This window comes from Strongylocentrotus purpuratus, unplaced genomic scaffold (assembly GCF_000002235.5).
Source record: "Strongylocentrotus purpuratus isolate Spur 01 unplaced genomic scaffold, Spur_5.0 spur5_contig_812, whole genome shotgun sequence".
In the NCBI taxonomy this organism is placed as follows: Eukaryota; Metazoa; Echinodermata; class Echinoidea; order Camarodonta; family Strongylocentrotidae; genus Strongylocentrotus; species Strongylocentrotus purpuratus.
The window spans coordinates 1317460-1342345 of NW_022145516.1; the positions used below are offsets into that span (position 1 = coordinate 1317460).

At 36.9% G+C, this 24886-nt stretch overlaps 1 protein-coding gene across 1 annotated transcript in view; it reads left to right on the top strand.

Moving 5' to 3' along the window:
* The window catches only part of LOC764957, a 234848-nt gene that overhangs the window by 46144 nt on the left and 163818 nt on the right, over positions 1 to 24886 (top strand). The window contains exons 4-6 of the mRNA XM_030978301.1: positions 4570 to 4998; positions 8907 to 9026; positions 9710 to 9922. Of these exons, the coding sequence (XP_030834161.1) occupies positions 4570 to 4998; positions 8907 to 9026; positions 9710 to 9922 (762 nt within the window). The remainder of the gene's footprint in view (positions 1 to 4569; positions 4999 to 8906; positions 9027 to 9709; positions 9923 to 24886) is intronic.

A 24886-nucleotide genomic window follows, 5' to 3' on the forward strand; every position in this document is an offset into this window, starting at 1 on the left:
CAAAGTGCAAACGAGTACAAGCTGGAGGTGAATCGACCCTCTTTGATTTGCACTTGAACCGGTCCACACTCAGTCCGTCACTCAGTCAGGAAGCCTTCATCAAGACTCTGATGACTGGAGAGGAAACAGAGGGATGAATGTGCGACAAGAGAGAAGAAGAGTCCAAAGACGAACCACAATAATGACTGCTTTAACACTCTATCCGTTTATACACACAGAGCGGATGATAGAAGGGCCTAGTCTTTAGGCTCAGACTCTTTATTTTTATTTTTTTACATACACTGACCGAATGAGAGGGAGAACAGATTCTGAATGATGGCATTTTCCTTCTCATACAGTGTGACTTCTTTAATATGTAAAGAGAAGAAAGAGATAAGAATGGAGGGTTAAGATAGTGCGGACTAAATTTGAATCGAAAGCATCTCATGCTGTCTGAATTGATGATTATGATTATTGAGAAAATGAGAATTTTGATATGAACCTGTGACATAATTTTCAACTTTTTAATCTTGAAAAAGGAGAAGGAAGAGATAATAAAGGGAAGGAAGATGCTCCAGACTTTGTTTAACTTGGTAAATTTGAATCAAACACAACTCAAATGAGACATTCTGTCTGAGACAATGATTATGATTACCGGTATTGGGGAAATGAATTTTGATACTTCAAGTCTGTGACACCCATGTTGAAAATAAACCACCACCAGCAGCAACAACAATATATCATGTGCTGAGAGTCAGAAGGATGTTAACTCATAAACACTTAAAGATGAAGTTGAGTTCTGGTCATGTGACTGCATTGTGAAAGAAACGTTGTGGAATCGAATTTGTGTGTATTGCAAGGTTCTGGAATCATCAAAATGATAAGAAATTTGGAAAAGTCTTGGTAAAGTTTCAAACACTGTACACAGAAAGATGTATATGGGACTACACGACATGTGGCGTAAAATTCCTACCCTGGAGTGTTACGATGTTACGTGACATATTCAGAATATGAAGGCATTTGAAGAGCCATGCTTTTCAGGGAACATGTCTTATCTGATGTTCTTCCACACTTGCATAATAAGAATGATAACGCTCACAAATTATTTTTCACCTCTTCCCAGAACTCAACCTTCTCTATAATCTTTATAGAGTTAAGACCCTTCTGGCTCTCAGCAGACATTGTTACCATGTTTTTGTGCAGAGCAGAGACTTTGTGGGTGTAAATTTGGATTAGATTATCCTGTGGTTACCCACCCAAAGAATATTAGGTTTCAGATCCCCTGGATATAAATGAATGAAAAATAAAAACATCTTCTCTGGCTTTCCATAAAATGTTTTTAACAAATTATGATAGAATTACAATCTTATTTAACTTTGGAAGTTCATGTTGGGTACAATGTTTTTTTGGATACTGTTTGTCGCGGCCTGTGAAAAGTTCCTGTGGTTGTTCAAAGTCTTGTTTATACATGATGCCATGGTAACCAGCCACAGTTTGCATGCTTAATCATATTGCGCTTCACAGTCTGATGTTTTATCACACCGATTTCTTCGAACTTTAAAATCTGTTTACTTTCACACTACATTGGATGGATGTTTAAATTGTCCTAACAGCAAAATGTGTCTGTGCATAATAGTAGTTATAATAATGATAATAATAGTGGGTTGTTGTATATAGTGCTCATGTCTGTCAGATATGACACTCCAGGCACTCCAGAATTATTATTCAGTGCCTTATAAACACAAGAAACCACTGTCATGCTGAATGATATTAGCTATGTTCTCATGAGACCATTATAGTTTTAATCTTCATGTTTGCAAAACTTCAATGTCTCAAACTACGATTCACTAACAGATAACGAGGGTTCACATGGAAACTAAACAACAAGTATTCAAATTTGGTTAAAGTACAAACTATGCATAAATGATATTAGCCATGTTCACTGGAACCATCATAGTTTTAATCTTTAAATTTACAAATCCTCAACGTTTCAAACTATGATTCACTAACAATGACAAGGGCTCACATGGAAAAAAAACAAGGGGTATTCTTTTCTTTAAAAAACAAGCTAGGTGAGTAGTTGTTGTAACTACTAGCTGGTGTAACCTCAAAGTTAATTATGTCTGCATGACACATTACTTGTTTTAAGGATCCTCCGAGGTTTGTAGTCAAGTTAAGTGAGTACCGTAAAGTCATTAGTGGTTTATAACTTTGAGTAATCTTAACATTTGGAGCCAGGAGTGCATCTGCACAATCAAGTCTAAGATTGCAACAACGTTTGGACCATGATCTAAACGCTAAGTTTACAGACTCTAGTGTGAACCTTACTATCATTGAATGGTAATATGGAAGTAACCCAGTCTGTGGGGGTGAATTATGACAATTTCCTGACAAAGCCACCATGAACTTGATAAAGTTCATCTTCTGGATGTCTAATATCAACCATAAGATGTAAATGTGGAGGAGTCGTGGTATAGTGGTTAATTCACTTGACTCCTAATCCAAGGGTTCAGGGTTTGAATCCTAGCCCGGCACTCATGACTTTTGGCAAGGCACTAATCCACATTTGCCACTCTCCACCCAGTTGCTTGGGGGTAAAAAGGAAGAGACATCAATGGGGCTGTTTTTATCAGCTCAGGATTACCAAATAGCCTGCTATTTCTGATTTGGGAAATAAACCTGAAGTTACAAATCACGTCTTCATCAGCCGAGACTTGACCAAAAATCTTGAAACTCAAGCTCGATAAATTAGCTTGAGATATTTTGGTCAGTGTTTGCGCATAGTGCAAGTCTTCGGGTTGGTAAAGATGCACCTGACAAATAGTGGGATATCTTGGGATGATTGTCTCTCCCAAATATCCAGATAATTGCAACTTCTGATGAAGACACAAATTAACTGGATAATTTGAGATTGGGATAGTTCAAATAGTGGGATATTAGGCAATCTCGAGCTGATGAGGACAGGCCTAATATTTGTTCAGGTGTGGTTTGTTTAGTGTGTAATTTAGTGAACCGAACCACAGAAAGTACATTTCTGTTCTTTGGGAGTTTGGTACAAAGTCTATGGCAGACAGGATATTTGCATATTAACGCCTATAAACATTTGAACTTCATGTGATCAATGAAGTATATATGAACTTCTATTTTTTATCCTATCAAATTTCGTTTTCTTCCACAGGAATAGCTTTTTCCATACAGGGGTCATATAGAACCACATTTCCAATTATTGTATTTATGGTGCATGTATGATTGAAAACTTTCTTGAGGGAAAATGAAATTGTTAGTACCGAGTAAACGGGAGGGGATCTCGCAAGATACGTCACAGAGTTGCCAATTTGTGTTTGATTGATTACAACTTCAAAAATTCATAACCTTCCTATTTATAATTAGAATTTGCGCTCAAACTTTCAATGACCTGTTCCTCTCATTTTTCTGCTTCAATTAAAACCAACTTAATATCAGGGTGGACTTTCCCTTTAATAGGGTAACATAATGTCATGTATCCTATCATGAATATCAGAAGTAGCAGTCCAGTCATGATTGGCGCTCAATTAAGAAAGTTATAATGACTTCCCTTTCAGACATTGCCTTGGAAAGGGTCTCCTCCTTCATTTTAATCTAGACCAGAAATGATTTCCCCTCATTAACCCCATTAAGTACTAAATTCCTTCATTTCCGTGGGTTCAAATCTTTATGTGCCATTCCAATCATTTCACAGTGCCATAATTAAAGGATAGTTATACCAAGGTATTTGAGATTATTCACATGTTTCCACAATGAATCTATACATGTGTCGAAGAAGTTAATTAAGACTGGAAATTGGTGATTTTGATATCTGCAAGCTTGGCTAATTAGCAACTGTAACAATTAGCCACTTAATTATAAGGATTGCTGAATGCCTTAATACATAAGACCCTCTTTGAATGCAATACGAGTACAGTTCACATCTTTCGACTAGACGGGATCACTCATCACGTCTTATTACTCAGCAAAAAGAAGAGGTCAAAATAACGACCCTTCCCCCTCCCAAGTGTCCCCTTCACACTACCATGTAGGTCACTGGGTAGCATCCTTCACCATGCATCCCACCCCCTCCCATTGCCCCTTTCACATTCTCATTCTCATTCTTCATTTTAAAATCTGACATAATTTGTTCCCCTTTTTTCACATGATTGAATTTTGCAAGATGAGAGATGTTTAACGTGCATGGTTCAGCTACTAGGGTGAACAAGTTAATTCCTTGTATGAATGGACATGATTGAGTTGAACTGAATTCATACACATGTAGTTTAAAATACTAACTGACTCTGGGCCTCTATCAAACATCATAATAACAACTGAAAAGTAGCCAAAAAGTATTGGGAATATGATAGCAGATTTCAATACGATATGATGCAAAAAACATTAAAATTCCCTATTGAAAATCAAGTATAGAGTTTGAATTTCACCCCGCAATGGTATAATTATTATTTAATAATGATTGTGTAATATCTTAGTGTGCGGAATGAAAGTATCTTATAAAAAGTTAAAGATACAATTTTAAATTTCAAATTTTCAAATTTGAAACGTTTGTCTTTTTCTGTTTTTTAGGGCAATCCTACACAGGCAACTGGCAGCTGATAAGACGGACAACGATCAGCGCACCTCGCTACGTCTCCGGCTACCAAACACCCCGGCAGAACAGTGGCGGTCAGAACCCCATCAATACAGGTACCCGGACGGTCGTCCACACCACGAGACAGATCCCCTCCAGGACGGCCATCCATTCCACCGGTCAAGTAATCAGGCAGAACATCGGCAGAGGACAGGTCCAGGTCCAAAGCTCCGCCCTGAACAGCCCCAGGACGGGCGTGGTCTCCTACCAGCAGGTGCTCTCCAGGCAGAACCCTGCCTCGTCCACCGGCTATAGTTGTAGCTCCAGGGGGTGTCACTACCGGTGTCAGGTTGGAAGTAATGGTCAGGTGCAGTGTATCTGTCCACCAGGATACATGCTGGGATCGGATCAGAGGAGCTGTGCAGGTGAGACCATCAAAAGAGGATTATTTTAAACTCTCTGAAAGGCACCGTCTAACAATGTTAAATCTGAGATGCACGGCCCTTCGTCTTATCAGTGTCTGTGATATGGTGTAATATTGAAGCCCTAAAAAAAATTGCTCTTCAAAATGATCAAGAAGTGCCTCAAAAATTACAAATCTTTGAGTGACCGGTTTTAACATACTCATTTTCCCAATAGACTGTAGTGTTATAAAAAACTGTTTGGGAAAACGATTTTAATCATAAATATCTTGATAATCAGACAGGTGATTGGTTGGTAAAAGTCATGGGATTCCTGAGCTAAATCCAGGATTTTGTTTCAGAATCTGAGGCAATGTTACTGAGTCACTTTAAAAAAGATATCAACCACATTAAGGTGATAAAAGAATTTAATATTCAAATTTAAGCAAAGTGAATGAAAAAAAGGGCTTTTCAATCAATGAATTAATTAGGAAGAAGGATAAGTCGGTCAGTTGTTCAGTAGATGTCAATCAACCATTCAATTAACTAAATACTCTATACCATGATCCATCAACGAGACCTGTTAAATATTAATGAATTAATCAAACAAATAAACAAACAATTAACATTTCTTTGAATGAATGAAATAATCAGTCGATCAATGAAATCGTCAATCAACAGAGCTCTCCTGAAAAGGTCATTTATCGTTAGCCAAAGGCACCTGATATCCAATTAGAAATGTATGCACCTCACCTGTTTGACCAAATAAGTCGTTTATAATCTATTGTTCAGCAGAGATGCAGACTATTGGTAATTGATATTTCCTTTTGAAGACTGTTTAATGGCCCAGTAATAAGGATATGATGATAATCACACCAATCCAAGAATTGAGATGAAAAAGGGAGTCTCAATATGTCATCATGATTAAGGATATTATATAATCCTAGAGGCTCCACTAGACACTGCTGACATCGGTGTCACAGTGTCGAAAGGGTCATACTCCGATTGAGAAACAAAGTTTGCAGCATCATGTAGAGGTGTCGTGGTCGCCGAGTGGATACGTTGCCGTACTGTCGATCACAAAGTCTGCGGTTCGAGTCTCGCCGCGGCACTAATGTCCTTTGGCAAGACATTGATCTACATTTGCCACACTCAACCCAGGTGATGTTAATGGGTACCTGGCAGGAATTAATTCCTTGAAATGCTGGAGCGCTGTATAAACGGCAGCTAGGCTAAAGCCGGGGTAATAATAAATGCGCCTTGGAATAGAATTATCTAGATAGACGGCGCTATAGAAATGCCTATTATTATTATTATTATTATCATCATATTGCTGGTTCAGACTATAGGAAATTTATATGAACCTTGTTATATATAAAGAATTTCTTATAAAGAATCATCATATAATGAAAGGAGAATAGGAAAGATATTGTGTTAGAAACGCCATGTAAAGAAACCAATTTTAAAGAGGTCAGATGGCATGACAACTGGCCAATCATCAGTGTATGCTCACAATAGGTCACACCCAATTATTTGATTTAAACAAAAATTTTACGATATGACATTCAGGACTAGAGCGTGATCCTGATTCTTTATCGAGTTTTCATTTGGAAAGATTCTGGGGCCCATTTCATAAAACTTGTTATTTAAACTGAAGTTAACAATTGCTAATTTCTTTTGACAAATTTGCTCTCAGCCAATCAGATGCCATGATTTCATTAGCTTTTACCAGTAGCTTGTAACTTGTTACTGATATCAAGTTTTATGAAACGGGGCCCTGAACCATGCATTTTGTTATACCACGTTTTATTATATGACTTTCTTAATACATGTTCAGACTAGGAGAAGATTAATTACTCACCAAACAGCTAAAAATATACAATTCTCGTATTAGTTGTATAGCTATACAACTAATTCTGGTAATCTAAATGCAGGGCAGATAAGAAAAAGAAATGTGCAGCATCATTGGATATTAGTTAGTTAACTTTCATCATGCTGATCATGCAGTTCCTCAGAGGGAGAGAAGTTACATCATTAATATTTCCTTCTGTCCATTCTAATTCATCCTGTATCTTTGACATTTTCACTGTGCATCTGTTAAGAGATATCGTGGAAGGGGGTGGGGGGGGGGGGGGAGGGCTTGCTAATGTGCAATTTATTTCAAGATGTTCCTCTCTTTTATGAAAAGACGAATGACATGACTCTTTTGCCTATCTTCTAACTCCTCTCTTCAAATGCGGAGAAAAGTGCACATCCCATGCATTATTTAATCACGATTTTGAAGTGCTCACCTTTTCTACTCTGCCCAAATGTTATACCCCTCTGAAGCAGTCTGATTATATTAGACAGTCCTAAGTAAATTTTACTGCATCAAATATTTTAGAAAATTGGTTCTTAACTTTTCTGTCATTAGACTGGCCAAGTCCAGGTGAATTCATAACATTCATGAATAGTTTGCTACATGATACTCAGCCCGTTTTAACTACTTGTACCTAATACTAGAGCCATCAGAAAAATATAATGCTGTCTTGATCCAAAAACTTTGATATGAAAAGACAGATAATGCTTGACTAATGTCCTTGTGACCTTATACAAAATTGTTATATTCCTATAAGAAAGAGCCCCAGAGACCTACATCATGCACTATTGCTCTATTAAGGCCCTGAGGAATTTGAAGAATCAATGATTAAAATCGATATATCCCAAATCGATAGTTGACTTTCTCTTTTTTGAACCCATAACCTTGCAGTTTGAAGATCATTTCTTGGCCTTGCATGAGCAAATCATTCTCTTTCTCTCATAATCAGGCAGTTTCAATACCATTGCTCTAGTTACAAAATAGCTCAAGTCACCATGTCCATATCCATCTGTCATTCTTGCACCATTTGAATTCTGTCTCAGTCTATGTCAACCTATGTCTGCCACTCAGGCTGTCTGCAGTCACACATTGTTTATTTTGCCAAAGAGAAAATGTCAACAAATTTAAACTTGAGGTTGGTTTAAGAGCCAATTCTATGTAATTGAGAAGATGTAAACGGTCCTTGACTTAAAATTGATTGAACTTTCAAAGAAATTCTTCCCTTGAAATTGAAATTGTAATGGAAACTATCAGGTCAATGGCAACTGGAAAACAAAGTTTCAAAGATATTTTGATGAAGATTGAGTATTGTTTGTCCCGTGTTCCATTTTCTACCCATTTTCTGCGTTTATCTCAACCTTTTTGGGAACAACGTATATTTAGAAAAGTATTTATGGAAGCACTGTATTTGTTTCAGTTTGTTTATGAATGGCTGTGCATGGTTTTGGTAGAAGAATAAAATTCATAACCAGCAGTCATCGAGAGGAGAATGAGGAAATTATGAGCTGAACAATCTTAATTCTTTGAAGACCCAACCATACAATTAAACGAAAATGATTACATTCAATCAAGAAATATATACGATTACATAATTACAAAATAATGCATGAAAAGCTCACGCTTAAACTAGAATGTGATAAAACAATGTAATAAGACAAGACATATATACAGACTTTCAATTTCATTTTCATTTTATTGTCCAACAAAAATTTGCTTTTCTTACATTTTACATACAACTTTACATAACATAATATACATAGATGGCATAGCAAATATAGATATCATGATATAGATAGATATTACAACATATTAGACAATATGAATACAGCATATATGCAATAGATTTATTTACATCAAGGAGAAAACAGTTTAAAACTTTAAGATAGATAACCTGTTTTATGTAAACATTACAATTTATGTCTTGAATTCACCCAAGTATATTTGTAAAGCGCTTAGAGACATTGGTATTAAGCACTATATAAAAGCTAAATATTATTATATTATTATTAATAAACTGGAAGCCTAGTAAAACACCTTCACCATCACTTAATATATGCTTTTTCTTTTCTCGTAGATATTGATGAGTGTGGTCGATATCCAGGTCTCTGTCAGCAGGGATGTCAGAACACCCTGGGAGGATACCGGTGTAGCTGCTCAAGTGGGATGCTGACTGCTAACAGGAGGACATGCGCTGGTGAGTGGTTGCATGATGATGATGATGATGATGGGGGTGGTGTTGTTGGTGGTGGTGGTAGTGATATTTAAAAGGTGATGGTGATGGTGTTGTTGGTGTTAGTGGTAGTGTTGGTGATGGTGGTGGTGGTGGTAGTGATGATGTAGTGGTGGTCCTTGTGATGATGGTGATGATGTGATGATGTGGTGATGATGGTGGTGATGGTGATGATAGTGGTAGTGGTAGTGATAGGTGTTGTGTAATGATGGAGGTACTGGTGATGGTAGTGGTATTTAAATGGTGATGGTGTTGTTGGTGGTAGTGGTAGTGTTGGTGACGGTGGTGGTGGTGGTAGTGATGATGTAGTGGTGGTCCTTGTGATGATGGTGATGATGTGATGATGTGGTGATGATGGTGGTGATGGTGATGATAGTGGTAGTGGTAGTGATAGGTGTTGCGTAATGATGGAGGTACTGGTGATGGTAGTGATATTTAAATGGTGATGGTGATGGTGTTGTTGGTGGGAGTGTTGGTGATGATGGTGATGATGATGATGATTGTAATGATGCTGGTGTTGGTGATTATAATGATGATAATGATATTGTTTGCAATGTTGGTTGTCATGATGGTGACTTTGTCATCATGAAGCAATGATGTTTAAAACTTGACTGATTCATGTTTTTTTTCTTCCTCCCTTCTCTCAGGAGGATGCCAGAGTTGCAATTCTGACCCAAGACCGAACCCACAACCACAACCAAACCCAAGACCATACCCCTTTCCCAACACCAACCCCAACCCCAATCCCAATCCCAATCCCAATCCCAATCCCAATCCTAATCCCAATCCTAATCCTAGCCAAGGATCTTGTCCACCAGGCTTCGTTCCAAGGAGAACAGCAGATGGGATCCAGTGCATTGGTAAGTACAGGTTTTCATTCATTGTATTCAGTGTGCTACTCATTAAGCAGTGGCATAGGTTGAGTCTACCCATTAAGGATTGAGGGAGCATTGGAATGATGGGTGGGGGGGGGGGGGGGGGCAACGGTTTTTACTAGGGAGTGGAGAATGTGCATACATTGTATGCGGGTAAGCCTGAAAACGAAGACCGGGGTAAATATATATATCTGTAAAGCGCTTTGAGAGGGCCTTCGGTCCTGACAAGCGCTGTATAAGAACTAGCTAATATTATTATTATTACTTTGACAAAGAAATCTATCTATAAGCCTACCGATAAGGATGAATATCATTAGATAGATAGTCCAGTCATCTTCTCTCATCCTCTTTCCCTTCCGCCTTTCCCCCTTTTCTCTTTTCCTGCCTTTTTCTTTTCTTTGTTTGGGGTGGGGTGGAGGGATGTGGCACGTGAAATAAGTTATAGAACATTCTCCTAAATGACTTATTTTTAAAACAAGCAAGGACATGCACATTGGAGGTTAATGAATCCAGTATGTCATCTGGTTCCTGAGTTCTGCTGCGAGTTTTGATCTGTCTAGATGAAAGATGGTTCACGGAGATCCAGTCTTCTCAGGATTAATTGGTCGACGATAATTTGGCAGTGGCGGTGTCCTACGGTGACATTTAAACCATGACAGAGAATGTATAACATGTGTGTAACTATGGTACTGTCTCTGTTTAGGGCCTGTTCAGACTACTCAATTTTATCATTCTGACTGTGCCTCACAAACGTTTCTCTTCATGCCTTTTGAATGGGATTCCGCATGATCTTTCTCGTCTGAACATATATGTATGAATATAACTTGTACTGAAACAGGAATTTTGTCCTCATATTTGTACTGGCGTATTGGAGTTTTAAAGTTTATTTCATATATATTCAGTTTAGGAATTTACACAAACATTGTCTTTTTTATGCTTATAATCAGAATGTCGTTAAATCTGATCTTCCAATTGACACCCTTTTGCATCTCGAATGATGATATTTATTTGCATCTAAATGCAACTTTGATTTATTGGTAACTTTGATGCTAATGGCCTCCTAGCTATAGGATATATGCTGTAAATAGATAGATAGATAGAAAAGTTAATAAGGATAACATATATTTAGACACTCATTCCTTTATGAAATATACTACAAACACTAATTAATCGACCTTCATTTTAAAGCGAACACCACAGACCAGTAGCTGCCTGTATCAGACCATGGGGGTGTTTGACAAAGACTAAGATCAACTTTAAGTTGGACTTAACTATGGCAGGCCGTACCATTGTTTGCTCTTAACATTTACTGGCATTGGTCTCTTAAGGGATGTATTAATCATGGTCACAAATCTACAGAACTTACATTTTTTGATAGTTCATTATTGAAGGAAAAAATGTTATCTGAAGATCATGATTGAGAGACCAATAGTAAGAGCAACTAGTGGCTTGAATGGCCTGCCATAGTTAAGTCCAACTTAAAGTTGATCTTAGTATTTGTGAAACACTCCCCTGAGTCACTAGGGTGTGAACACACCCTGACAATCTCTTTCCCATGGTTGGTTTTCATTAGTGACCTTATTGCGCAAGAGGAAATGAGGAGACGTAACCCGCTGTAACTTTGATCTTAAAATTCTGTTTTTTTTCTCTCCGATTGCAACTATGCCGTCATTACATCTGCAAATCATTTTATGCCTACCTTGCAGCAAGATAACCTTTTCCTTTTTCACTCTGGTTTTTAGTTCTTACTCAGTTGTCAGGCCTGAAATGTGATGACCGGTAATGATAGCTTTATGTTTCCCAAATATTTTTGTAAAAAGTTTGGTATAGTAAATCTGCCCACTGATGATTCCATCCATTCAATTATGAGATATTAGGAATTAGTTCTGTCTTGAGAATGGAGGAAAGGTTTACAAATCCTAATTGCGATAGGGATTTCCTAAGCTGCATAAAAAATGACAGTTCATTGTTGCAAAAGTGGTTTTACTTGGACACCTTGTAGAAGATCAATTCTGTTCATTCATAAATATGACGTAGAGGTGTCGTGGTCGAGTGGATACGTCGCCGGACTGTCAATCACAAGGTCCACGGTTCGAGTCCCGCCGCGGCACTAATGTCCTTTGGCAAGACATTGTTCTACAATTGCCACACTCAACCCAGGTGATGTAAATGGGTACCTGGCAGGAATTAAATCCTTGAAATGCTGGAGCGCTGTAATGGCAGCTAGGCTAAAGCCGGGGTGACAATAAATGCGCCTCGGGATAGAATTTCTAGATAGACAGCCCTATAGAAATGCCTATTATTATTATTATTATTATTATTATTAGGACATTTAGTTGGGTTCACATGGCAGTCTATGAACGTTAAGTTCAGGTTGAAGTTATCTTGTAGATAGGGACTGTATGGACACACCCATGATAAAGAAACGTAAGTTTACTTGACATTATTAAACACAAGTGATCTTAATATTAGTGTTGGGTTCTCAATCGACGTTTTGTGCCATGTGGAGGCAATTAACTTTTGGGTTACATCAGCTTGTAGTTTATATGAATGCTTTCCATGGCTTGTAGTTAACTTTGAATACTCATTGTTTCAGATCTGTGTGAACCCTTTTGTTGTCAGTGGATCATTCTTTATAACCCAAGGTTTCTCAAACTCAAAAGTTTAAAGCTATGAGGATTCTGTTTGAATATGGCAATATTCTATACATATGAATAAAAAGAATGAAAAAAAGCTCAGAAATCATTTTCACCTTAATCAGTACTAATTCTTCTCTTTAAAAAAAGAACACGACTGCTGTTTGGGATTTGTTTACATTACATTAACATAAGATTTGCGGACTGTAGCAACTAATGTGAAATCCCCCATTGTCTCTTTATGGTCGTAAAGTGACTGAAACTACACATAAACTTCTTACAGTTCATTGATATTTGCAATTATGAGTCATATATCCCATTAACATTTTGGAAATAAACAGGGACTAATTGCAGGCATTTTTACTTACTGGCATGATTTATTGAAATTAAGAGTGGAGTATTCTTCATATATATGATTTTTAGTATCTCTTTCCAGAATAATGAACAAAATTATTTGTTATTGCTCATTGCGAAATTTTTGACCTTTTCTGAATGTCAAGGTGAAGTTGGAGGCAGAGTGGTTTTTGTTGTACAGAATGTCTCTCCACTATGAAAAGAAGATATGGGTATTAAAACAGACATCAAAGAAATAGAAAGAGAGAGAAAGAGAAAAAGAGAGAAAGAGAGAAAAAGAGAAAGAGAGAAAGAGAGAACGAGAGAAAAGAAGAGAAGAGAAGAGAAGAGAGAGAGAGAGAGAGAGAGAGAGAAGGGGGGGGGGGGATGGATAGATTACAATATGAAATAGTAGGGAGAAGGAGAGAGAGGGAGAGAGAGAGAGAGAGAGAGAGGGGGGGGGGGGGGGGGGGGGAGAGAGAATGCACTAGAGAGGAAGGAGTGAGGAGGGGTTTGGGCTATTGAGAAGATGCCAATTAGAAATAAAAACAATCATTAGAACATTTATATTTTGACAGAATCACTTCAAATCATTTTAAAATGATTTGATTATAAACAAACTTTCAAGGAGAGACATGTGTAGATTCCCTCATTTAGAGAAGATCAAAGTTAGAAGGGGATATTGAAGTTGATTAAAGAAATATGCTATGATTACTTGTCTCGCCTGCAGTATGTATCATTCATCATGATAATGCTCTTGAATTTAACTTACTCAGATTCTTCATATAACTCTACATGCAACAATCTTTAACCATTTTAAAGGGACACACTTCATATCATTGTATGTCTATAGAAGTACGATCCTTTTGTGAAATGAGCGCCAAATTCATAAGTAATTTTTGAAATAGAGAGGTCTTGTCAAATTCAATTTTGTAGATTTGTGATACTGTTCAGAGATATAACCCATTAAAAGAATCTGTTGATTTATATTTGTCATCATCTCAACTAGCCAGTTGTACAGCTTCCCCTCAAAAGGACTTATAAAATTTAAGATGTTCCGCGTACACCTTTTATGCACGTTTTCATTTTATCCTTTATTCTCTTGATACTCAACAGTTTAGAATGCCAGACAGCGTCTTTTGAGGTTGATTAAATATATTATACCGATACACACATTTTTCATTTCAGGTGATTGGTACACTTATAGTAGGTCCATGCTTTAACACACAGTCAATGCTCTTGAGGCTTCAAGCAGACGATATTGTGATGCATACATGAACTATTAACATGGCCTTGACTTTGTACCAACAGTATCGCTGTTTTGTTTTACACCCTGACTTTAATACTTATCCATTATCCAATCAGGCAGAATTTCCTCAGACAATTATCCCAGAACACCCACCCAGATGGCAAGAATTGCTGTCAATTTTCTCATCATTAATAAGGATATTGACATGGGCGACTAAGTTAGGGAATGTTCAAGTTAAAAAACATACAAAATGTTCTGCATACATTGAAATGAAATTGAAGAAAAATCATTTTCACTCTCATTCAAAAAATTTACACTAAAAGATACTACTCCAGTACATTTTATGTTGTGTTGCTTGCTTGGGGAATTGATGGAAATGAGACTGAGATGAATATTCATAGGTTGGATAGAGTGCAGGTGGTAGTCTATTTCAATGAAATTAAAACATATTAAACTGTAGATTAAAATGGTTAAGTATGCCTTCTGATTGTGGTCGAGTGGATACGTCGCCGGACTGTCGATCACAAGGTCCGCGGTTCGAGTCCCGCCGCCGCACTAATGTCCTTTGGCAAGACATTGATCTACATTTGCCACACTCCACCCAGGTGAAGTAAATGGGTACCTTATATGTACTTGTTAGAGAAAGGTAGAAAAGCTGATTTTTGTAGTCTTATACATTCAACATATGTCATGGACCAATAGCACACAAACAGAAATCCTATTTTGAGAGTTCATCTTTCATGAAAAATATAATCTTGTTATGAATGAACACGCGATATTCTGTGCCAAGTAAAAAGCAACCTCTATCTGATAACGGCCCTCAAATCTTGTCAAATTGGCAACTAGATTAATTGGAAATGACCTGCATGACCTAGGGAGGATTGTTGCCATGACTACTCATCATATTTTTCTTTGCATCAGCTGACTTTGTACACAGCTATGACACAGTTAGATCTGTGTATGATACCATGCTGTGAAGAAAACACGGCTGGATAGAGCTTAATTAGCCTGCATTCTGAGTTTCATTTATGATATTTTCATCTAGAGTTGTCACAGACTAGCAGAATAATAGCCATTGGTATAAGCAAGTGTCTCTGTGTTGGAATAAAATAAAATGGAAAAGTATTGCCATTGAGCTAATTAATACGGGAAATGGGTAACATGCAAAGCCGTCCTTCTGTTAGTTTGTGCAAAATTGCACTTGTTGCAAACGATAAGTTTGAAAACTATGATGGATCCGCTATGAACCTACATATAGTCATCACTTTGTAAATCTTGCTGTGTATAATCTCACCCCAATCTGTTTCCTATGTAATTATACACACCTTCTGAATCTGTTTCCTTCAATGACAGGAACCATACATAACCTTTCAATTTGGTTTCCAAGTTCAGTTTAATACGATGCCCTAGCTAGGCCTATATGCAGGAATAATTCTATAGGGATGCTTTATTTTGCTTGTGTATGCTTACAGCCCGTTACTTACACATGTCATGAAATTTTCAAGTGATCTAGATTTGCAAAAGTTACTTGCTGCGAATTGATTGAGTTAGAACATTGAATTTTGCAAGGCTGTTTTTTTAATACAATTTCGATTTTAAAGGTAATACAAAGTTTTGGGAAATTTTGAAAAATGGGTGGATAGTGATTCTTTACAATTTTCTGCTTTCGAGAAAAATTGAATATAAAGATTTACCGGTGCTCCCGGTAAATTTTAAGAAATTTCAAATAGCTCCTCGGCCGTACAATGGTAGCTGCGACCATGACAATTTCAGAGTATGTAGTTGTGGTATATAATTTCCGAACGAGAATAGCTAATCGGTCGATTTTAGTCAATAAGCATTGTTTTAAAGCTTAATTAATATCTTGACCTTGGGTGGGAGTTATTCAACTTAAAGTGTTTATTATTAACAATTTCATAACTTTAGTGTCGATTTCGACCGCGACAACGATCATTGTAGGATCGTATATGCTTCCAATATGTTCATTTGAACCAAATTTATGACCCCATACCAAAACTTTGTATTACCTTTAAGGTTGTATACACCTGAGCCATGTTTATGATGGGACTTCTCAGTACTGAACTTTTGAATTTTCCAAATCAACCTTTCCACCACAGAAACAAGCTCCCAATAGCATTGAAGTGTTCCTGGAATTTAGACCAATATACGATGCTCAATTTGAATACTAGTAAATCAGTTCACATTCCAAAGACAACTGAAGATTTACCATTTTTCAACAAAGTTGGTTTTGTGCATATTATTGTTAAAAATAATATCATTGTTGTTATTTTTATTATGTTCGTTACCATTATTTTCATTATTACATTTATAATCATTGTAATCATTATTATTATCATTATCATCATTATTATTATTGTAAGTAATAATAGTTGCAGCAGCAGCAGCAGCAGCAGCAGCAGTAGTGGTAGTATATTAAGTAATATGAATTTGGCTAGCAGACTGTCTGACCTGGTCACAGTCGTATGACCTCAGTATTTTGCCCTAAAATGACCACTAGGTCAGTAACTTCTGGCACAGCCCCTCCCATGTGGTCTGAATGAAATTGACCTACATGTTATTTTATGATTTGTAACAATTTCACCTGTGATTGTTTCATTGTTTGCCAATAGATATTCATATTCTTCATTTATATAACCCCCGGTGTGAGGAAAATCATTTAATGAATAGTGATATGAAATCCTTGTAGTAATTCAAGTTTTTGTCAGAGATTAGACCGTCTAAAATTGTTTGGTTCAATGCAACACTTTATTTAACTTAAGCTGATCTTGTTTTATTTTCATCTTGTAAGAAGAAATTCCTTGAATGCTTGAGCATCTTTTTCATGGCGACTGGGCTAAAGCTGGGGTAATAATATGATTGCAGGGCCCTCAGGGAGAACAGTATTATTACCCAATGAGGCTACCCTGGGTAAACAAGACATATTATTGTATTATTGTTATCATTATTATTTTAATTATTATCATTATTATTACTATTATTATTATTATTATTATTATTGTTATTTTCCTTTATGATACTAGTGCAGTATCAAGATTTAAAAGGTAATGTCTTCAAAGTGTGAAAATATGAGTCAATCAAAAGTTGCTTCTTTTATCAGCCACCTATAACTGGAATATCTCTGATAAAAGTGATATTAAATGCTTTGATGATTTTTTTGGTTTAAATTCATTAATACCTGCAAAGTTTTAAATCAAGTCTATGCCATTTGAAGTCAATGTAAGAGGTAAAGTGAGACTGAGAGCTGCATGTGTAGTTCCTTTGACAATTTTCAAATTTCCTCAAGTAGCCTACCACTACTTTCCCTTTAAAGATCCTACTCGTCACTTTATGCTAGTTAAATTGATCAAAACGTGATTATGGTCAGGGTGATTTACTCAAACAAAACGTGATTGTTTCAACGTAACTGTTGCTAGTTACTCTCATAAATCCCAGGGAATTCATTTGACCCCAGCTTTATTATGAAGAAAAATAGAGGCATTAAGGTACAATAATACTCTGATGAGCACTGCGTGACAATATGCAGAAGTATGGTGATTGTTCAAGTCAGAAAGAAGTTGTGTTAACTTGAAAAGCTAGTCTGATCTGTTCAGACCAAGACATTTTTTTTCTTCACTTTTGTATTTTGCATTGTCACTTGAATCTGCTATGTTATTTCAACATTCAAGATTGAAGGTTCAAATTTTATTGTTCATATACAATACAGAAATTCGATTGCATTACGTTCAGTTTTTTTAGAAGAGGTGTTGTGGTCTAGTAGATAAGTCACCAGACTGTAGACCACGAGGTATGTGGTTCGATTCCCTGCCAAGGCACTATAACGTCCTTTGGCAAGACATAAATCTACATTTGCCATGCACAGAATCAAGGATTTGTTGTTGATAACAAGTATTATGAAACATTGCCCAGGCTAGTCTTCATTAATGTGCCAAAAACTTTTCTCATCCCTGTACTAATGTCAAATATGAAGGTCTGTGATTCATAGACTACTGTACACCAAGATTCTTTTCATCAAATAGAGGCATTAAAGATACCTCTGGGGTTATTATCATGAAGATAAATATGATTACTGTCAAACAGTCTGGTCTTAAACTCTGTCAGCAGCAGGTGGGAGGCTCGGAAATTTGACCCCTGACCTATTTTTCAGTCAACTCAGCAAGGGAAGATTTTCTTCTTTTGCTGGAAAGGAAATATTGGGATATGACTTACATATCTGTCACCGGAGATCAGAAAAAAGGCGATTCCATGCAATTTGTACCACAAGAGATGACTTTTAGCAATTTATTTTATCAATTTATTTCATCCAACAATCAAAACTTGTGTGATATCATCAGGTGTCTTTTGGGTATTACTACCACTATTCAATGTCCTATCTATAGTTTTCGTTTTGGGGTGATATAAATAGATGACAGTCATATTTTGTAAGGGACTAGCACATTTCACAGAATCACCCAAAAGATTGTTTATTGTGTTACAAGACCAGAGAATTCTTCTTCTAGTCTATGTTCAGCTAAGAATCATGGTTTTGAAACATGTTAAGTTTAAAAAGAAAAAGTAAAAGTAAAAAAAAAGAAATCTGTGATCACTAACTATGAGAATAATAACGCTAATGCGATGTTATAAATTACATTGCTCTTAAAGGGAAGGGTTGATTTGTAATAAAGCTGAAAAGAATAGCAAGTCTTTTAGTCCTTTTCCTTTTCCAGTAGAAGCATATTCTTAAAGGAAGGTAACTTGAAAATGTCTGTTCTTTGAATGCCCTCAATAAGAATTTGAACAACTTTGGAAGTCAGTTAAAAAGTTAGGCTATTGAAAGCGCCATTAATTTGATTTCTTGAAAGCCTTTGCAATCATGCTAGATGCCCAGTCTGTATAAATCACCTTGTGTGGCTAGATGCATCATGTGTAGACACTGTTCCACCACTGACCACTCAATGTATATCCTCCTACCTCAGCGATAGGTCAGTGATTGAAATGGAACTTGACAAGAACTTGATGCCTTGGGGTACCCAGCCTCTTAGATAAGTCTCTTCAAATAAAGTTTGAAATTGGAAGATATCTCCACACCTACCGGTACTACTCTATGGCATAGATTCATATGCATCTTTTGATACCAAACTTATAGAAATAGTTATGTCATTTCATGGGCGTATTCATCAGTAGATAGATGCCCTATCTCTGTGCCATGGTTCAGAATCTTTCTTCCCTTAATGGCCCAGGGGAGGGGGGGGGGGGGGGCTGATAATGGTTAACCTATACAATACTGGGCTGAGATGTTTAGAAGATTTGTTTATTCTACTTTCACAAACATTTTATTTAGGGGCTTAACCTTTTCAATATTTATAATCAGAGGTACAGTTGTCTTTTGTTGAGAAATGTTAGCAGCTCTGCTTTATATTCCAAACATACACACATGTACAAACTTTTAAAGGCAATTTTTTTGGATAAAGATAAAGATGATCAAGATAATAAAGCACTAAAATAACCAGGCCCTATTAGGGTCTATAGTTAACCTAGTAGATTCAATACTAGATTGAGACGTTTAGATGATATGTACATTTTACTTTCGCTGAGAAATGTTGGCAGCTCTGCTTATTCTAAACAAACACACATGTACAAACTTTTGAAGTCAACTTTTGTTCTTCTCCTGCTCTACACCTGGTAACGGGATGTGTTCCATCTTCCCATGGTAGATCAGGGAGATGGGAGGGATGTAGCGGCCTGTTAGGGTCAATCTTAGGATATGTACATTTTATCTGCATCTCTTTTGAGTATCAGAGGTACATTTTTCTTTTGTTGAGAAATGTTGGCAGCTCTGCTTATTCCAAACATACACACATGTACAAACTTTTAAAGACCGTCAATACTACTGGGCCAGAAGGGATTAGACCACCCAGCCAGGTCACTGACAGGTGGCTATCTCATCAACTCAGCTCTCAACTAACATAAGAAAAAGAGGATCATGGGGGACCAACAGGCACCGATTGGGGAAGTTTTCTATATAGAGGGAGCATGTAGCTACAAGTAGGACAGTGGGGCTTTGAAGGCAAGGTTTTTTTCCCTCCTCTTCACCACCTTGTATCTGAATGTGTTCTATCTTCCCATGGTAGATGTAGCGACCTGTTAGCAACCTGTTAGGGTCAATCTGGGAGCCATGGGTTCCCAGATGAGAGAAACAGATAGACATGCATGCACAGGGTCACACAGAGTTGTGTGAATTCCTGCGTGCACTTTCATCTAAGCCTCCACCCCCTGTTCACTCTACCAGAATTCAACGTATCAATATTCACAGTACCAGAATTCATTGTATCACTATATGAAAATGATACACATGTAACTATAAGACAATACTTAATTTTTTCTTGTCTGAATGTTGTGCAATGAAATGTCTTGTAAGTATACATAATAGCGAAACGCATGTTTGAACATCATGTCAAACAAAAAATTGATAAAGAAATAGGATCCTGTTTTTGTCCGTACTGTCCAACTAGTCAGCTGTCATGTCAACTGATCTCTTCAAAATTCAGTCAAACCTGCTTTAGTGACCACCTGTCGACAAAGACCACATTTTTGTTTGGTTTATCATTGAAACATGTACTAGAGGAACCCGTTCTTAAAGACCACCTGCCTATACAGACCAATTTTCTTGTCTACCTTGGGTGGACTTTATAGACAGGTTTCACTGTACATCATTTATATGTACGATGTTGCTTTCTTCAGACCGTAAGCCTCTTTTGCTACACGATGATTCCTGGAAAGTTTCTTTAGTAAAACGGTCTTCACAGTTCTAAGTTTTCTCTAGTCGGAACAGGTGATAAGCTTCTTATGTGTCCCAGATGTGTCGCTTTGGTGCCCTAACTAATGACATTGACCTGATCGTGAAGTTACTCTGTCATATTACCCATGACAGCCTCTTACCCCATCCCTATCAACCGGGGCAGCGTGTCACGAAACTGTCAAAAGTACAAGATCACCATTGAAACACATGTAATATATATGTTTCATTGGGTTGTCGGTGAACTTGCACTTGGACATGAAATGCTGCTTTGGCCTAACATCCTAGAATCTGGGATCAGTGTGTTCTCAGAAAATCATCTCTTTAAAATGATTTCCACATTTTTCAGAAAAAAAAATCAAGTTTACCTTAATAAAATTCATTTTTTCTTCATAAAGTGTGGATCTGCAACATTTATAGAACATTAAAACCAAACACAATATTTATTGTAAAATATCATTTCTTATGTGTCTATATGTTTTATATGTTCCATGACTAGAAAAATAAATGAATGGAATGAATTAATCAGAAGTAGGATATTGTTGAATAACTATCCGGTGAACTGATTTCTTCACCTTAAATTGGATATTCTTTTCAGTCAAGATACATAAAAAAAATCCAACATGCACCTGTTTATGTAGTTTGCTTCTGTGTATTTCTTTTTTTATCTGCAAATATATGTTTAAGGGTTCTATACTTTCAAACCAGAAACTTCTCATATACACAGAATTTCTTTGAATGTTACCAATCGTGCACCTTCGCGAGAGTATCATGTCACAAAAACGTCAATCACTAGAAATTCAGGAAGGTTGACACCATGTGTGAAATTTTCTTTACAAAATTTAATTGTTTATAAAAATGTAGGCTTATAGTAATTGATTGGGACAAAACAAATGGAAAAATCTTGTATCTATCCCTAGTGCCTGTCATATAAAAGAAAATTTTGTATTTCTCACCACTCTTGTAAAAACATTTGTGCAGCTTCCCTTCTCTTCTGTTCATTTCATGAAGTTTTTATTTGCGATGTGGGAGTGGGGATTGATGATGACATAACAAAACAAACCCATTCACCTCCACAACTGTTCAAGGTCAAGCCAAGGTCACATCAAGGTCACATATTAGGTCAATCTCAAGGTCAAATGTGCCCAATCCCTGCTCATATAAACCCGGGCAAGCTGGATTTGATGTCTAGATCCTCCACAGCCCATCACCACCTGCTCCTTACATCGTTTAATTGGGTTTCCATGGCGATGGAGAAGCGATCACCTGGAGAGCACAAAGGGTTGTCTCATGCCCAAAGTTAGGATTCGTTTTGCTCCAATTATGACCACTTTCTGTGGGTTTTCTCTACCTTTTAAAAGTTTGAAGCCTATGACCTTGATACACTGTTAGATGCCCCTACATCTGTGTTATAACTCTGTTTCAGGTGCTGTCATAGAGTGTAAGAATAGAATAAGTAAGATAACCATGAGATCAATTACAACATCAATGATCTGAGATGTCAGTAGCTGCATTATGTCATATTAAAGGTAATACAAAGTTTTGGGAAATTTTGAAAATTGGTTGGATAGTGATTTTTTTACAATTTTTTCCTATAAAAAGTGAATATACAAATTTACCGGTGCTCCCGGTAAATGTTGATAAATTTCAAATAGCGCCTACGGTCGTACTATAGAAATCTCAGAATATGTAGTTGCGATATATAATTTCCAAACGGGAATAGCTGATTAGTTGATTTTAGGCAATAAACATTGTTATATAGCTTAATTACTATCTTGACCTTGAGAGGAAGCCATACAACATAGATAGTTTATTATTTACAATTTCATAACTTTAGACTCGATTTCAACCACGACAACGATCTTTAAATATTGTAAAATCGCATAATGCTTCCAATATGTTCATTCCAACCAAATTCATAACCCAATACCAAAACTTTGTATCACCTTTAATGTAAATATTCTAGATTTATTCCTTACTGGCCTTTTTCCATCGCCATAGTTCTTATTCCTCCAATGAAATATCCTGTCAAACACCACATCATTCATAGGCTTGGCAGTGGTTAACCAAGAATGTTATTCTACTTTTCGTCACATGACGTACAGTTGTACATGAACATTAGGGATATCAGCCAGGAATCGATCTCTAAGGAATTGTTGTGGTTTAGTAGTAGGTGAATCAACTTCTTAATTCAGACAAAGTAATAACTAAGTTCAATGTTATAATGCCTCAATCATGTAGTTTCCATGAAACATTTCCTTTTGTCCAGACTCGAAATAGAGTTCAACTTCCAACATAAGACCTTCAGAAGGCTGAAAATTGAGCAATGATATTTCATCATGCGAAGTGTTGGCCATAGTATTATTACAAAATATTCTCAGGAGGCGCGGTGGCTCAGTGGTAGAGCAGTGGTCTCATAACCAGGAGGTCCTGGGTTCTAAACCAAGTCGATGCTCATGTGCCCTTTGGTAGGGCATTAATCCTCATTACCAAGTCCCTTGGAGAGGACTTACAGCTGTTTGTTCTGTTGTTGCTTACTTACAAGCATACACATAATGATATTGGGTTCTTGTATAGCGCTCATATCTGTCAGATTTGACACTCCTGGCGCTCCCGATTATTACCTTGGTTTTAGCATGGCTGCCATTACGGCGCTCTAGCATTTAAAGGAATTAATTCCTGCTTTATTAGCAGTCTGGTAAATCAAACAACAAACAAATGTGGAAACACTCAATATTCTTATATAAGCAATTCAGATGTTTGATTCCCTTTATAACTTTAATAATCATTAGATATGCCTTTAGAAGTTTATACAATGAGTAATTGGGATTTACTTTCAGGGTTAAAAACTGTGACTTGACAGGAATTCAACTCAAAAGAATGGTTGTGGTTTTCTATTAGGTGAATCAACTTCTTAATCCAGACAAAGTCATAACCAGGTTCATTGTCACAATGTTATTTTCATGCTGGAACATTTCCTTCTGTGCTGTCAAAATAGATTTCAATTTCTAACAATAGACCTTGCAGAAGTTTGCAGATTAAAGCAATAATATTTAATTCGTCATACTTGAGAGAATTTGGAATTCACTTATTGTGGCATTGTTCATAATTTTGCAATACTTAGCACATATATGAGATGGCATTTCCTTGTACCTGTTATACTGTAATCTGATTGCTTTGATATTTTTCTCATTCTTGTCTTGTGAACCCCTTTGTTTAGAAGAAAAAATGTAGAAAAAATGACTCTGATTGAATTGTTTTACTGTTGGTGATGATTTCAATTGAGGAGGGGGCCTGTCCCAGAGTTAAAGGGAGTGTAGCATGACGAGACTATGTGTCTTTCCCGTGGCCAGACTCGGGGCCAATGGGGTATAATACGACTACAGACAACACGACCGCAGCAATCACGTGCCTGCAACATACACAAAACCGAAGCGTGAGGAGAACTTTGGTCTGTTTCGCGAACGCTAGCGCACGCTGACCATGTAAAGATTAAGTCGCTGACTACCGTTAATCAAGTCCATTCGTTTACGTGCAGCTGTCCAATAGAAGAAGTAGATGGCGTTAACCAGTATTTGCCAAGCTACACTCCCTTTAATGTATTTCATGATAACACCAAATTTTGTCAATGCCCCTTTAAATTGTTAAGCGTACACATGAGATATTCTTACCTCGCTTCTGACGTTCCTCCCCCGACTTGCTTCCTTCCACATGTGTCTAGCTTCCGCCGGCTTCCCTTCAAACAGCCAAAATAAAACCAGGGGAAATGCTGTTTAATTGTATCACGTATCAACCACCGAAAAATAATCCAATATGTAAGGAGATTCATTGCTCCTGAAGTGGTCTAGACAATCGGTTATTATTTCCAAGGCTGTTGACATTGAAATATAGGGTTGAACTTTTGGGTGTTATTATAAAGTTACTGAAGTTTGTGATGT